This window comes from Podarcis vaucheri (genome assembly GCF_965113315.1).
Source record: "Podarcis vaucheri genome assembly, chromosome: 13".
NCBI lineage: Eukaryota > Metazoa > Chordata > Lepidosauria > Squamata > Lacertidae > Podarcis > Podarcis vaucheri.
In genome coordinates, this window is record NC_138751.1 from 2,250,449 (window position 1) to 2,267,057 (window position 16,609).

Below are 16,609 nucleotides of genomic sequence, written 5' to 3' on the forward strand. Positions count from 1 at the left end.
AAACAACGATCTCTCTGGTTCGTGAGGCTGTAGATTGTTTAGTTAGCCAAAGGCCTGGGAGAAGAGGGTTTGTTTTTGCCTGGCACCTAAAGATGTGGGCAGAGGTGCCCCTCAGGTTTGCCTCCTGTTCAGCTGCAAACCACCCCAGGATCAAGTGTGGTATATAAATTAAGTAAGTAATCGTAATAATTGTCCTCCGGAAGCTGTGCAGTGAAGGGGCCAGGCGGGCCTTTTTTGGGAGGGAGTTCCGCCATTTGGGGGGCTGCCACAGAGAAGGCCATGTGCCCAAGCCTTTGAGCGCTTATCCAGAGAATCTCCTCTGCCCTCCTCAGCGCTCGGCTCCTTAGAGAGATTCTCACAGCCCCGTCTTCCTCCCCTCTCAGCTTCCTCCCGGCAGGGCAGGATGTCCGGGGACCCAGCCTGTCCGGCTCGCCCTTCCTTGCCACCATGGCCGCCTGCCACTCGCTCACCACCATCGGGGGACGACTTTCGGGGGACCCCCTGGACCTCAAGATGTTCGAGGCCACCGGCTGGGTAAGGCGTTTGGGGAGGGGAGATAACGGGGGCACGTCTGTGTGTGTTTTGATCGGCGTCGGCTCCTCGCGAGACCGGAGGCCGTGGCTGAGTCCATTCATGGCGCCGCCACGGCGGCTCGCTTCAGAGAAGGGACCCTCGCGTCCCCCGCTTGGGGCCTGGGGCGCTGCTTGAAGCCCCCCTTCTTCCCAGGTTCTGGAGGAGCCAACCCAAGAGGAGACAGCCCTTCATGACCAGATCCAGCCCACGGTTGTGCGGCCCCCTGACCAGACGCCTCCTGCCACCTCGGAGGGGACCCCTGAGGACGAGGTGAGTAGGGGGCTTTGGGAGCCCTCCCCTGAAAGGTCACCTTGCCCACTCGGCCGCTTCAATTCAAAGTGTTGGTGCTGACCTTGAAAGCCCTAAACGGCCTCAAAGGCCCAGTAGACCTGAAGGAGCGTCTCCACCCCCATCGTTCTGCCCGGACACTGAGGTCCAGCGCCGAGGGCCTTCTGGCGGTTCCCTCGCTACAAGAAGCCGAGTTACAGGGAACCAGGCAGAGGGCCTTCTCGGTGGTGGTGCCCTCCTTGTGGAACGCCCTCCCACCAGATGTCAAAGAGAAAAATAACTACCAGACTTTTAGAAGACATCTGAAGGCAGCCCTGTTTAGGGAAGCTTTTAATGTTTAATAGGTTATTGTATTTTAGTGTTTTGTTGGAAGCCGCCCAGAGTGGCTGCGGAAACCCAGCCAGATGGGCGGGGTATAAATAAATTATTATTATTATTATTATTATTATTATTATTATTATTCAGTTGGACGAGCTGGCGTTGCGCCAGGAGCCACACAACACCCGTTCCGCGTCCGAAAGAACCGGGTCTTTTAGTGCAGCAGCACGTACCATATTTTTCGCTCTATAGGACGCACCGGACCATAGGAGGGGGAGAACAGGGAGAAAAAAATCTCCCCCTCTGTTCTCAGTGCCCCTTCAGCGAAGTGGTAGGAGAAACGGAGCTCCTTCCATTTTTCCTCCCACTTCGCTGAAGGGGCGCTGCGCAGAGAGGGAAAACTGCAGCGCCTCTCCAGCGAAGCAAAGCCTAGAGATCAAGAGGGATCGGTGTGCACCGACTCCTCTCACTCTCCAGGCTTCAGGCGGCTATCTGCAAGCCTTCAGAGCACGGCGGGAACTCCTGCTGCGCTCCATAGGCTTGCAGATAGCTGCCTGAAGCCCCCGGAGCACAGCGGGAGTTTCCTGCGCTCCGGGGGCTTCAGGCGGCTTCAGCGAATGCAACATGAAGCCTCCGGAGCGCGGGGGGAGCGCTCCCTCTGCGCTTTGGAGGCTTCGCGTTGCTATCGCTGAAGCCAAGGAGCCTGCATTCACTCCATAGGACACACACACATTTCCCCTTCATTTTTGGAGGGGAAAAAGTACGTCCTATAGAGTGAAAAATACGGTACTCTGTGGAACTCCCTGCCCCTTGATCACCAAGCAGGCGTCTTCGCTGTCATCTTTTCGGCGCCTGCTTGAAAGCGTTCTTGTTCAGGCCAGCCTGCCCACAGGTTTCGAAAGTTGACATGAGCTTTATTCCGTTTTTATACCTGTTGGAAGCCGCCTAGAGTGGCTGGGGCGGCCCAGTCGGATGCTTTATCTTGGGATTGGGGCGGAGAAGTTTTTGTTTTTACTACGTTTTATAACGTGTTGTGAAGCTGAGTAGGCAGCTATAGCAGCTGTTGCAAATCAAAAAATGAAACCCATAAAATGAGTGGCTGCAGGAACCCAGGCAGACGGGTGGGGTATAAATAATAAAATTAATAAATAATAATAATAATTAATAAACAACAAGACAGAATGATCACAGTTGTGTGTGGGTTAAATCCTTGTTTCATCCTTTTTTTGTAAACTGCTTTAATAATAAATAATAATAAATTTTATTTATAGCCCGCCCTCCCCAGCCAAGGCCGGGCTCCGGGCAGCTAACAACCAATAATAAAAACAAGTTAAATGAATACAACTTAAAAACAAGATTAAAATACAACATTAAAATGCAGCCTCTGAGGTGGTGTTTCACTTTTTGTGTTTTCAACGATCGATTTATTTTACGAAATAAGTAAAATAAACAAAAAAGGGTACCATGTTTTTCCGTGTATAACATGCCCCCCATGTATAAGACACCCTCTATTTTTTGGGAACTCCAAATTGAGAAAATGGGGGGGGGGGGAGGTTGTATCCGTGTATAAGACGACCCGCAATTTTGAACATAACTTTTAAATAAAAAAACCCTTGTCTTATACATGGAAAAGTATGGTAACTAATACTAGCACAATGTTTTTGGGTCTCTGGAGCCCAGATTTGCTGGCTCTTGCCCAGGTTCTTATGTATAACGACAGGCTATTGACATCCCCCTCTCTTTCTTTTTCTTTTTTCAATTTTTTTCAATTAGTTTTCACAATATTATAAACAAACAAAGAAACAAACAAACACACAAGACAAACAAACACTTTGTAATAGAAAGTGTAATTGAAAATTACACTTATTAACTTTGTTAAGTGACTTCCTCACTTCCCCTTGGTTGAATTTCATTGCACGTCCTTTTAACGGTTTTCCAAATCCCAATTCTTATGAAATTTAACTTAAACATTAACATCCTTAAATCTTCACCTTATGGAATTAGACATATTAATTCATCACTTAACATAAATAAAATCCTAAGCCAATTAAGTATCTGCAAGCTTTTTTCAGTTAATTTAACTTAACAAATTTAACTTTGAAATCCCTCTTTCTTTCTTTCTTTCTTTCTCTCTCTCTCTCTCTCTCTCTCTCTCTCTCCCTCCCTCCCTCCCTCTCCCTCTCTCTTTCAGGAGCTGATGGAGCTGATGGTGAGTGGTCCCTGCTTTTCGCCTCCTCCCGGTGCCACTGGAGTTTTCTCCACCTTTTGGGGGGCTTGGGGATGGGAAGCGCAGGTGCCCCGAGGCAGCCTCCCACCTGGCCCCTTCGCTCACCTCCTCGCCTCTTGCAGAAAGTCTACGAAATTGGCATCCTGGCGCAGTTCCCCTTCTCCTCCAGCCTGCAGCGCATGAGCGTCGTGACCCGAACATTGGGGGAGAAGCGACTGGTGGCCTACATGAAGGGCGCTCCGGAGACGGTGGGCAGCCTCTGCCGCAAGGAGACGGGTGGGCTGCTTCTTCCTTGAGAGTAATTGCTATGGTTAAGATCGTGGGTAGGCAGCCTAAGGCCCGGGGGCCGGATCCGGCCCAATCGCCTTCTCAATCTGGCCTGCGGACGGTCCGGGAATCAGCATGTATTCACATGAGTAGAATGTGTCCTTTTATTTAAAATGCATCTCTGGGTTATTTGTGGGGCATAGGAATTCGTTCATTTTTCTTTTCAAAATATAGTCCGGCCCCCCACAAAGTCTGAGGGACAGTGGACCGGCCCCCTGCTGAAAAAAATTGCTTACCCCTGATTAAGATTAATAGTTGTCCCTGTTTCTTACCTGCCCTGCAACTTAGGGTACCAGGGCTCGTTGAAGCTGCATTGAGGATGCAGAGCCATAAACAGTTCAAAACAAACTGCAGTTGCTATAACAGGGTGATCCTAATAATAATAATAATATTTATACCCCACCCATCTTGCTGGGTTTCCCCAGCCACTCTGGGCGGTTTCCAACAAAAGATTAAAAATACATTAAAACATCAGTCATTAAAAACTTCCCCAAACAAGGCCACACGGAGCAGCTCTGTCTTTCAGGCCCTGCAGAAAGGTATCAAGTCCCGCAGGGCCCTGGTTTCCTGGGACAGAGCGTTCCACCAAGTCGGGGCCAGTACTGAAAAGGCCCTGGCCCTAGTTGAGACCAGTCTAACCACCTTGCGACCTGGCACCTTTAAAATGTTGTCATTTGTGGACCTTAAAGTCCTCCATGGGACATACCAGGAGAGGCGGTCCCGTAGGTACGAGGGTCCTAGGCCGCATAGGGCTTTAATGGTCAAAACCAGCACCTTAAACCTGACCCTGTACTCCACCGGGAGCCAGTGTAGCTGGTATAGCACCGGGTGAATGTGATCCCGTGGCAAGGACCCTGTGAGGAGCCTCGCCGCGGCATTCTGCACCCGCTGAAATATTTAAATGTTTCTGTGATGGTCCTTGAGTCTTCCTGCCACCCTCGCCGTCCTCTCCTGCCACACCAGGGGGGTGCGACACCCCCCCTTTGAGAACTATCGGCTTAAACAAAGAGGTCCCCAAGCTGTGTACAGTGAAAACACAGCTGCAAGCTACTAGCCACAACGGCCGTTCTGTTCTCCACAGCCTGAAGCACCAAATGTTCCCAAATCCCGGTTTCCGAAAACCACAGGAGGGGAGGCTTTCTCTTGGGCACGGATCCTGCTTGCAGGTTTCCCAGTTGAGGCCTCCGCCTGACCACTGCAGGACCAGGGTGCTGAACTGGGCAGGCCACTCATCCAACCAATTTGTAAGGAGCCTCCAGGTTCAGTGGCAGTCTATCAGCGTTCCTGGGTTCTTAGGGTTACTTGGCCCCTCTGAGATGAGTCGCTGGCCTGATCCAGCCATAGGGCTCCTCTCCTGCCCCCCACCTTTAACACCTGACGTTGCCGCCGTTCAGTTCCAGATACCTTCTCAGCCGTGCTGGAGTCCTACACACGCCGAGGGCTGCGGGTCATCGCTCTGGCGAGCCGGCGGTTGGAGAGCAAGTTCACCTGGCACAAGATCCAGCACATCAGCAGGTCAGACTTTCTCCTCCGTTAGATGTTAACACCTGTTAAAGGTAAAGGGACCCCTGACCATTAGGTCCAGTCGTGGCTGACTCTGGGGTTGCGACGCTTATCTCACTTTATTGGCCGAGGGAGCCGGCGTACAGCTTCCGGGTCATGTGGCCAGCATGACGAAGCCGCTTCTGGCGAATCAGAGCAGCGCACGGAAATGCCATTTACCTTCCCACCCGAGTGGTACCTATTTATCTACTTGCAGTTGACGTGCTTTCGCACTGCTAGGTGGGCAGGAGCAGGGACCGAGCAACGGGAGCTCACCCCGTCATGCGGATTCGAACTGCCGACCTTCTGATCGGCAAGTCCTAGGCTCTGTGGTTTAACCCACAGCACCACCCGCGTCCCGTATATGCCTGTTAAGCTGGCTGAAATGTTCAGATCTGGGAGAAACACTTGCTGGAAATGCAGGGAGGTTGAAGGCACATAGATCCACATGTGGCGGAACTGTAAAAAGATCAGACACTTTTGGGAAATGATTTATAACAAGCTGAAGAAATTGTTCAAATGTTCCTTCCCTTAAAAAAAACCCTGAAGCCTTCCTGCTAGGAATTACGGGAAATGAAATCCCCCCACCCCAAAAAAAACAGGAGAGTCTTTGAATGTATGTTAAAGTCTCTGCCAGAATTCTAATCGCAGAAGGTTGGAAGGGAGAGGATAGCCCATCTAAATCAGACTGGCAAAATAAAATAAGTGAATACGCCAAAGTGGCGAGGTTATCAGCAAGGTTAAGACACTATCGATGGGTTTTTCCTTCCCGGAGAGTGGGATATTTACAGAATTTATGTAAAAGAACGCTGTCGAAAGATCAGTCCGTTGGCAGGTCTTGAGTGAGCTTTGGTGTGCAAATAGGATTTTTATTTTTATTCAGTACTTTGTGTTTTTTATGTTGTAATGTTATGAACTGCCCTGAAATCTACGAGTGTAGGGCTATATACAAAGTTAATTAATAATAATAATATTTTGATCAAAAGATCAGTCCGTTGGCAGGTCTTGACTGAGCTTCGGTGTGCAAATAGGATAACTGTACAAAGCAAAATTTATAGTAAGTCAAATAATACAGCGAAAGTAAAGCTCAGGCGCGCATTTAAGGAATTTAAATCGGGAATGCAAGGGGGAAATTGAGGGTCTTCACAAATGTAATCACAAATGGATGCACGAAACTAGTTAAAGAATGAATAATGGTTTTTTTATTTCTGATTTTGCCTATATCTGTTGTGCATTTCTGTTATAAAGTTTTCAATAAATAAAGGACTTAGAAGACTGTCTCCTCCTCCTCCCTGCCCCTCATTTCCCCTGACATGCGCTGGCCACGATCCCCTTTTCCCCTCTCTCTCTCTATCTCTGACGCGCCCCTCTCCCTTGCAGAGACATCATTGAGTGCAACATGGACTTCCTGGGTCTGGTGGTGCTCCAGAACAAGCTGAAGCCCGAGACGGTCCCGATCCTGGCCGAGCTACAGAGGGCCCGCATCCGCCTCGTCATGGTGACCGGTGCGCTGGGTGGGGCCTGGAGGCGGGGCAGCGGGTGCTCAGCGGACGTTCGGGATCAAGAGTTCTGCTTCCCTTTCATGGGCTCACATGCACACATACACACAAGAATGACTCTTTCTGATACCGTTTTAATATATTGACCTTAACATACATTACAGTGGTACCTCAGGTTAAGTACCTAATTCATTCTGGAGGTCCGTACTAAACCTGAAACTGTTCTTAACCTGAAGCACCACTTTAGCTAATGGGGCCTCCTGCTGCCGCCGTGCCACCAGAGCACGATTTCTGTTCTCAGCCTGAAGCAAAGGTCTTAACCAGTGTGGTGTAGTGGTTAAGAGCGGTAGTCACGTAATCTGGGTAACCGGGTTCGCGTCTCCGCTCCTCCACATGCAGCTGCTGGGTGACCTTGGGCCAGTCACACTTCTGTGAAGTCTCTTAGCCCCACTCACCTCACAGAGTGTTTGTTGTGGGGGAGGAAGGGAAAGGAGATTGTTAGCCGCTTTGAGACTCCTGAAGGGGAGTGAAAGGCGGGATATCAAATCCAAACTCTTCTTAACCTGAAGCACTCCTTCTGGGTTAGCAGAGTCTGTAACTTGAAGCGTATGTAACCTGAGGTACCACTGTATTGTTATTTATAATAAATAATAATAATAGATAATAAATTTTTATTTATACCCTGCCCTTCCCGGTTCAGAAAACCGGGCTCAGGGCAGCTAACAACAAATTTAAAACAACAAAAAACCAGCATAAAATACAGTATAAAACGTGAACAACAATAAATTCAGAATTCAAAAATCAATTTAGGGGGGGAAAGCCATCCAATAAACATTAGAGGATCACCAGGGCTAGCTGGCTGAATTAGTCCTGCTTGGGCCAGCGAGGAGACCAGGGGAGAATTAGCTGTGGGGTCTCAGAGCGGGTGATCTTCATAAAAAGGGAAGGAAGAGGAATAAAAGATCAGCCCAAGTTCAAATTGAAAGCCAGACGGAATAGCTCTGTCTTACAGGCCCTGCGGAAAGAGGTTCAATCCTGCAGGTCCCTGGTCTCATGGGACAGCAGTCCACCAGGTCGGAGCCATCACTGAGAAGGCTCTGCAAAACGCCCTGAGATCTTCGGGCGAAGGGCAGCGTGCAAATTTACTGAGTAAACAGACGGCTGCTTGAACGGTCCATGCCCAAAAATGGGAGGAAGAAACAGTTCCGACTAAGGAAGATCGGCGATTAAAATGAATGGAATATGCAGAAATGGCAAAACTTACAGGAAGAATAAGAAATCAAGAAGAGAGACTTTTAAAAATAGAATTGGGGGGGGAATTATCAATTATTTGAGGACATATTGTCAATGAATTAAAAAATTCAGCAGGATTGATATAAACACATGCAGTAAGAGATAATTAAGGGGAAATGTACAGAGTCGTATCTTGTTTTGCGATGGGGATTCGTTCCGGAGCCCCGGCCACTAGCCGAAAAGGACGCGGGGGCAAAGCGCCGCATCTGCGAACGTGCATGGAGTGGTTTGCACTTCTGCTCATGCACGATTTAGCACTTCTGTGCATGTGCGTGCGGCAAACTTGGAAGTAACCTGTTCTAGTACTTCTGGGTTTGCCACAGACGTTAGCTGAAGCAGACGCTAGATGAGGCAGACGTTCGTGGAGGTATTACAGTGGTACCTCGGGTTACAGACGCTTCAGGGTACATACGCTTCAGGTTACAGACTCCGCTAACCCAGAAATAGTGCTTCAGGTTGAGAACTTTGCTTCAGGATGAGAACAGAAATCGTGCGGCAGCAGTGGGAGGCCCCATTAGCTAAAGTGGTGCTTCAGGTTAAGAACAGTTTCAGGTTAAGAACGGACCTCCGGAATGAATTAAGTACTTAACCCAAGGTACCACTGTACTGTAAATATATTTGAATTGGATGTGCAGTGATAAAAAAGATATGAAATACCCGCAAAAAGGAAGTCGAGGGGAAGGTAAATTAGATTTGTAAAGACTCTGTTTGTTTTTTGGCTAAAATGTTGAATTATTATTTTTTTAAGTAAACCGAATCCAAATTACATCATCCATTAGGACCCTAGAGCAAGACCAGGGGCAGTGGAATTAGGGGCCAGGACACCTAAGGTGCTTAGCTCCCCACCAACAGTATACCTGAAGGAGCGTCTCCACCCCCATCGTTCTACCCGGACACTGAGGTCCAGCTCCGAGGGCCTTCTGGCGGTTCCCTCACTGCGAGAAGCCAAGTTACAGGGAACCAGGCAGAGGGCCTTCTCGGTAGTGGCGCCTTCCCTGTGGAACACCCTCCCACCAGATGTCAAAGAGAACAACATGTACCAGGCTTTTAGAAGACATCTGAAGGCAGAACTGTTTTGGGACACTTTTAACGTTTGATAGGTTATTGTATTTTGGTGTTCTGTTGGGTGCCGTCCAGAGTGGCTGGGGAAACCCAGCCAGATGGGCGGGGTATAAATAATTATTATTATTATTATTATTATTATTATTATTATTATTATTATTATTATTTATTTGCTGCATTGCTGTGACGGTCTTTCTCTTCTCCCTGCCCCTCCTCCTCCTCCTCTTCCTCCTCTTCCTCCTCTCCCTGGCCAGGAGATAACCTGCTGACGGCCATCTCGGTGGGTCGTGAATGTGGCATGATCCCCGCCAAGGGCAAGGTGATTCTGACGGAGGCCCTCCCTCCCAGAGACGGGCAGCCGGCCACCATCCACTGGCAGTACGCGGACGAGCTCCCTGCGCTGGAAATATCAGACAAGGCGAGCAAGGAGGTGAGGCTCCTTCAAGATGCCTGCAGCAGCGACACCCCCTTTTATGGCTTGCTTTTTTGGGGGGGCAGGCATTAAGAACGCAAGGGGGATCCTGCAGGATCAGGCCAACGGCTTATCTATCGCAGCATCCGAACGATTGCAAGCAGGGTTCCTGGAACCGTAGAGTTGGAACGGGGCACCCAAGGGCCATCCAGTCTGACCCCAAGCACAAGAAGCAACTCATCCACCTTTTCATCCGTTTCCAGCAACTGGAATTCGGAGGCACTTGCTGCCTCTGGTCTCCCCAGGGGGCGCAAGTCACGGGCGCCAGGTCAGGCGTGGGGAGTCCTCCCCTCCCTTTGGTAACTTCCAAGACAAAGAAGGAACGAGCAGTTTATAGTCCTTTTTATTCAGTCATCTGGTTGCAAGCAAAAATCCACATCCCTCCGCAAGGAGAGCAGTTGGTTACTCCGAATCGTGGGTAGGCAAACTAAGGCCCAGATCCAGCCTTCTAAATCCAGCCTGCAAACGGTCCGGGAATCAGCGTGTTTTTATATAGGTAGAATGTGCCCTTTTATTTAAAATGCATCTCTGGGTTATTTGTGGGGCATAGGAATTCGTTCATTTTTCTTTTCAAAATACAGTCCGGCCCCCCAAAAGGTCTGAGGGACGGTGGACTGGCCCCCTGCTGAAAAAGATTACTGACCCGTCCTGAGTGAATCCTCCCCACAGGAAGTTCCTTTTCCTCTCTGCATTCTTTGTTCTCTAATACCGATGGACCTCCTTGTCTTTGGAGAGGGAGGGTTTTCCACACTGTCTAATAATAATAATAATAATAATAATAATAATAATAATAATAATAATAATAATAATAATAAATTTATTATTTATTATTTATACCCCGCCCATCTGGCTGAGTTCCCCAGCCACTCTGGGCGACTTCCAAGGAAGATTAAAAATACATAAAAACATCAGACATTAGAAACTTCCCTGAACAGGGCTGCCTTCAGATGTCTTCTAAATGTGAGGTAGTTGTTTATTTCCTTGACATCTGGTGGGAGGGCGTTCCACAGAGCGGGTGCCACCACCGAGAAGGCCCTGTGCCTGGTTCCCTGTAGCTTTGCTTCTCGCAGGGAGGGAACCGCCAGAAGGCCCTCGGAGCTGGACCTCAGTGTCCGGGCTGGACAATAGGGGTGGAGACGCTCCTTCAGATATACAGGTATACTCTCGAATACCAGTTGCTGGAAATGGTGGAAGAGGACGGGGCTCTTGCGCTCGGGTCCTGTTTGTGAGTCCCAACAAGGCATCATCTTGTTGTTGCTGTTTAGTCGTTTAGTCGTGTCCGCCTCTTCGTGACCCCCTGAACCAGAGCACGCCAGGCCCTCCTGTCTTCCACTGCCTCCCGCAGTTTGGTCAAACTCATGCTGGTCGCTTCGAGAACACTGTCCCACCATCTTGTCCTCTGTCGTCCCCTTCTCCTTGTGCCCTCCATCTTTCCCAACATCAGGGTCTTTTCCAGGGAGTCTTCTCTTCTCATGAGGTGGCCAAAGTCTTGGAGCCTCAGCTTCAGGATCTGTCCTTCCAGTGAGCACTCAGGGCTGATTTCCTTCAGAATGGAGAGGTTTGATCTTCTGGCAGTCCATGGGACTCTCCAGAGTCTCCTCCAGCACCAGAATCCAAAAGCATCCATTCTTCGGTGATCAGCCTTCTTTATGGTCCAGCTCTCACTTCCATACATCACTACTAGCTGGTCACTATGAGAACTCAAGTCATTAAGGAATACAGATGGGTGGGCATGCAAGCATCGCAGGGCGAATCGCCCATCTCCCCGTGGACCGAAACAGGTGAGTGGAGCTATGTCCCGTTCCTGTTTTCCTCCAGGAGATCAAGTTGATGCTGGACAAGGATGACCAGCCCCCTGCGGCCCCCCCAGACACCAGCTACCACTTTGCCGTCGGCGGGAAGTCCTTCTCAGTCATCCTCGACCACTTCCCGGATCTCTTGCCCAAGGTACGTCCTTTGGAGAGAATGGCAGAGCGGGGGGGGGGGGAACGGCGGCAGGTTCAGACCCTGCTGGGGGCATCTCTGGGTAGGTCTGAGAGGGGGAGAGGTGTCGCCTGCATCCGAACCCTTGGAGAGCCACTGCTGTCAGTGCAGAGAATGGCATGCAGGGTGGACCGTGGGCCACAGAGTCAGGATTTGAACACAGGTCCTTGTCTTCACAACAACCCTGCAAGGTAAGTCCCGGCCTAGGACCCTCATACCTTCGGGACCGCCTCTCCCGGTCTGCCCCACGGAGGACCTTAAGGTCCATAAATAGCAACACCCTGGAGGTCCCGGGCCCTAAGGAAGTCAGATTAGCCTCAACCAGAGCCAGGGCCTTTTCAGCACTGGCCCCGGCCTGGTGGAACGCTCTGCCTCATGAGACCAGGGCCCCGCCGGATCTGATTTCTTTCTGTAAGACAGAGTTCCGCCTGGACTTTGGCTTGGAATCAACTTGATCCCCTTCCCCTCTTTCCTTTTTCCTTTCTGCTTCTGTGATGGAACTCCTATTTGGGGACTTCCCTGGCTTTTTTCTGGCCCACGTAGGACCAGTCTGGATAGCTGGCCTTGGTGAAGACTTGACGTTTTCATCCCCAAAAAAGTTTTTGATTTGAGCTTCCATTGAAATGAGGCTGCATTTTAATGTCTCAATGCTGTATTTTAATCTTGTTTTTAAGTTGTATTTCAATCAGTTGGTTTTATATCAGTCGTTAGCCACCCTGAGCCCGGTCTTGGCTGGGGAGGGCGGGGTATAAATGAAATTTATTATTATTATTATTATTAAAAGCGGCAGCAACAGGGTCCCAGCGAGCTTCACAGGCACAGAAAGGGGATTTGAACCCTTGTCTCTCAGGTCCGTAGTTCCACATCTGCCTTTGCTGTCTTGGTTCGCCCTGGGTTTTCACGCTTTCCGGAGGGAGGGGGGTTAGAACTGCTGCCCCAAGTGGGGCTGGGATGCCTCTGGTTTTTGTTCGACACCAGCCTCCTCCTCCCTCCGTTGCAGCTGCTCCTCTGTGGCACCATCTATGCCCGGATGGCCCCCGAACAGAAGACCCAGCTAGTGGAAGCCTTGCAGAAGATGGAGTGAGTACCGGTCCCTGCCATTGCGGCTCACCGAGTCCCAGCCCCGGCTCCGGGAGGTTGGGGGTCTGGCCCCACAGAGCCTGGCAGAGGCCCAGGCCAGGTAGATAATGTGCCCCCCTTTTTTTTACCCTGGGGATAACTGAAGTCTTACAAATAAGTAAGTATATAAATAATTTTCACAAAAGGTATGCTGACAATAATTTTTATTTCAAGGCTTGAACCGTTACCTGCATATAAAGACAAAATGGAAAATATAGATAGTGCTTTTTAAAAATACATAGGGAAAAGGATTATTTTAAGTATTTACATTTAAAAATGCTTTCTTAGCTTTCTTTTCTGCAAATTCTTGAATTACGCAGGAAAAAAAATCAAGCAACTTCTCCTTATGGTGGTTTATGTTTATCATTGCTAAACCGTCTAGGCGTTCTTGAGCCGTTGTCGATCGAAAGAAAGACTTAATTCGTTTTAATATATCGAAACTCCTCTACAGGCCGCTGTAGCTGGTAAGGATAAGAAAATGCCTAATGCAATTAGAAGATTTGGAAAAACGTTTTCCAAATTCAAGTTTAGTATTTGACGGGCAATTTCTTTCGGTGACGGAGAATTAAGTTTGAAATTCGTATCGAAAGAAGGAGCACTTCACTTCGCCCCAATGCATCCCCTGCGATTGTGAATATGTTGACCGAGGCCCCCTTTGGAATCTGAGGGCCGGGCCAAGGGGCCCATATGGCCCCCCCCCCGGTCTGGGCCTGTGGCCCCGTCTCCCTTCCAGCCCCGGATAACCTGCCTTATTCTGCCTTCCAGCTACTACGTGGGGATGTGTGGGGACGGCGCCAACGACTGTGGGGTAAGTCGCTGAGGCCGCTTTTGCCTGCGTTCCGTTACGGTGGCGGCAGATTCGCACCCAGGGCCGAGCGCCGGGTGTTGCTGCTTGCGTGTAAGGCCTGTAACAGCTCTCCTCCCCTCTTCTCCTCAGGCGCTGAAGCGGGCCCACGCCGGGATCTCCCTCTCGGAGCTGGAGGCCTCCGTGGCCTCGCCCTTTACCTCCAAGACGCCCAACATCTCCTGCGTCCCGGATCTCGTCCGGTAGGTGGCAGCTGGCTGGATCGCCAGGAAATTTGGAGGACTTGCAAATCGGTTTCTTTGCGGCGGCGGTGGGGTGGGTGGCCGGAATGCATGCTGGGATTTGTAGTGCGCTCGCCTCGCCATGTTTGCTGACAGCCGTGCGCCTCTCCTCATTGAGATTGAGGTTGGATCCTGACAAGAATGGGGCAACTGTGCCTGCCCCGACTGGGAAACACGGCTGCAAGAGCAGAGAATTGGCGGCTAACAGATTGAGGTTGAATCCTGATGAGACAGAAGTACTGTTTTGGGGGGACAGGAGGCGGGTGGGTGTGGGGGACTCCCTGGTCCTGAATGGGGTAACTGTACCCCCGAAGGACCAGGTGCGCAGCATGGGAGTCATTCTGGACTCACCGCTGTCCATGGAGGCGCAGGTCAGTTCCGTGTCCAGGGCAGCTGTCTCCCAGCTCCATCTGGTACACAGGATGAGACCCTCCCTGCCCGCAAACTGTCTCGCCAGAGTAGTGCATGCTCTGGTTATCGTGGGGCTACCTTTGAAGGTGACCCGGAACTACAACTAATCCAGAATGCAACAGCTAGACTGGGGACTGGGAGACCACATAACACTGGTCCTGAGAGATCTGCATTGGCTCCCAGTACGTTTCCAAGCACAATTCAAAGTGTTGCCGCTGACCTTGAAAGCCCTAAATGGCCTCAAAGGCCCAGTAGACCTGAAGGAGCGTTTCCACCCCCATCGTTCTGCCCGGACACTGAGGTCCAGCTCTGAGGGCCTTCTGGCGGTTCCCTCACTGCGAGAAGCCAAATTACAGGGAACCAGGCAGAGGGCCTTCTCGGTGGTGGCGCCCATCCTGTGGAACCCCCTCCCATTAGATGTCAAGGAAATAAACAGCTATCTGACTTTTAGAATACATCTGAAGGCAGCCCTGTTTTGGGAAGTTTTTAATGTTTGATGTTTTATTGTGTTTTTAATGTTCTGTTGGGAGCCGCCCAGAGTGGCTGGGGAGGCCTGGGCAGATGGGCAGGGTATAAAGAATAAATTATTATTATTACTCATTCCCAGCGAAGGCCGCGCTGCTCTGGTCACCTCCTTCTGCGTCTTCAAGTTCATGGCTCTCTACAGCATCATCCAGTATCTCAGCGTCCTGCTCCTCTACTCGGTGAGTAAAGGGTGCGAGGCGACCACAGCTGTCAGATCAGGCCCAAGGTGTCTTACCTAGCCCATTCTCCTGTACAGAACAGCAACAACGCTCCTGTTTCCTGCCTTCCAGTATTCCGGGCTAGACTGCTCTTAGGCATGGAGGTTCTGTTGTCGCCCCAGACTTCCGTATACAGAGCCCTGCTGGACCGGCCCATCCAGTGCAGTCAAGTGGTGCCTCGCAAGACGAAAATAATCCATTCCGCGAGTCTCTTCGTCTAGTGGTTTTTTCGTCTTGCGAAGCAACCCTATTAGCGGCTTAGTGGATTAGCGCTATTAGCGGATTAGTGGCTATTAGCGGCTTAGCGGCTTAGAAAAAGGGGGGGAGCGAAAAAAAATCGGAACACTTGCAAGACGTTTTCGTCTTGCGAAGCAAGCCCATAGGGAAATTCGTCTTGCGAAGCAGCTCAAAAACGGAAAACCCTTTCGTCTAGCGGGTTTTCCGTCTTGCGGGGCACCACTGTACCTTGTTCTCACAGTGGCCAGAATAAGTTTATTTAATAGATGTATTTAATAGAACTGAAGGGTTCCTGTGGGTCATCTCGTCCAACCCCTAGAATGCAGGAATCTTGAACCCATGACCCTGAGATGCACGGTCTCGTACTCAACGGGCTGAGCTTATTTCGGGGGACCTGCAAGGGGGAAATTCCCAGGGGCAGGTATTTGTAGGATTGCGTAAGAGCTGAAGGCTGCTTCCAACCTCTCCCTTCTTTTCCAGATCCAGGGCAACCTGGGAGATGTGCAGTATCTCTTCATCGACGTGGCCATCATCATGTCATTGGCCTTCACCAGTAAGTGGTCCAGGGGAGCAGGGACCGCCTAGCACCCTCAACAAACTACGTCTCCCAGGATCCTTTGCGGCAGGGGAGCCACGACTGCTTAAAGGGGCAGTGCATTAAAGGTCCAGTGCGAAGGTGGCCAGGGACCCCTTTGCGTGGGTGGCTTGCAATTAAATCAGCTACATAGTAACATATTAACTGGGAGCGGCCACCGAGACCACATAACACCAGTCTTGAAAGACCTACACTGGCTCCCAGTATGTTTCCGAGCACAATTCAAAGTGTTGGGGCTGACCTTGTAAGCCCTAAACAGCCTCAAAGGCCCAGTATACCTGAAGGAGCGTCTCCACCCCCATCATTCAGCCCGGACACTGAGGTCCAGCTCCGAGGGCCTTCTGGCGGTTCCCTCCCTGCGAGAAGCCAGGTTACAGGGAACCAGGCAGAGGGCCTTCTCGGTGGTGGCACCCGCCTTGTGGAACGCCCTCCTTTCAGATGTCAAAGAGAAAAACAACTACCAGACTTTTAGAAGACATCTAAAGGCAGCCCTGTTCAGGGAAGCTTTTAATGTTTAATAGGTTATTGTATTTTAATGTTCAGTTGGAAGCCTCCCAGAGTGGCTGGGGAAGCCCAGCCAGATGGGCGGGGTATAAATAATAATAAATTATTATTATTATTATTATTATTATTATTATTATTATTATTATTGTGTGTATAAAATTTGGTGGCATCAGCGTTGCCCTGGTAAAGGTCTGGGGTGGGGTGCACTTGGAGGGAAGACTGTGTGTGCCCCCCTCCCTCCCCAGGGACCAACATTGTAAAATCATAGCTGTCAACGTTTTCCTGTTTTTAAGGGAAATTCCCTTATTCCAAATAGGATTCCTCGCAAGA

At 50.2% G+C, this 16,609-nt stretch overlaps 1 protein-coding gene and 1 long non-coding RNA gene across 3 annotated transcripts in view; both read left to right on the plus strand.

The window, feature by feature from the left end:
• Window positions 1–16,609, plus strand: part of LOC309517910 (polyamine-transporting ATPase 13A3-like) — a 58,983-nt gene that overhangs the window by 33,094 nt on the left and 9,280 nt on the right. For both annotated transcript variants that reach the window (XM_082197509.1, XM_082197510.1), the window contains exons 15-27: window positions 384–534; window positions 727–843; window positions 3,371–3,388; window positions 3,529–3,682; window positions 5,128–5,248; window positions 6,656–6,780; window positions 9,384–9,559; window positions 11,420–11,548; window positions 12,585–12,664; window positions 13,469–13,511; window positions 13,641–13,750; window positions 14,808–14,904; window positions 15,661–15,733. In XM_082197509.1, the coding sequence (XP_082053635.1) occupies window positions 384–534; window positions 727–843; window positions 3,371–3,388; window positions 3,529–3,682; window positions 5,128–5,248; window positions 6,656–6,780; window positions 9,384–9,559; window positions 11,420–11,548; window positions 12,585–12,664; window positions 13,469–13,511; window positions 13,641–13,750; window positions 14,808–14,904; window positions 15,661–15,733 (1,394 nt within the window). The remainder of the gene's footprint in view (window positions 1–383; window positions 535–726; window positions 844–3,370; window positions 3,389–3,528; window positions 3,683–5,127; window positions 5,249–6,655; window positions 6,781–9,383; window positions 9,560–11,419; window positions 11,549–12,584; window positions 12,665–13,468; window positions 13,512–13,640; window positions 13,751–14,807; window positions 14,905–15,660; window positions 15,734–16,609) is intronic.
• The window catches only part of LOC309518163, a 53,030-nt gene that overhangs the window by 25,537 nt on the left and 10,884 nt on the right, over window positions 1–16,609 (plus strand). The gene's annotated exons all lie outside the window — the stretch shown is intronic.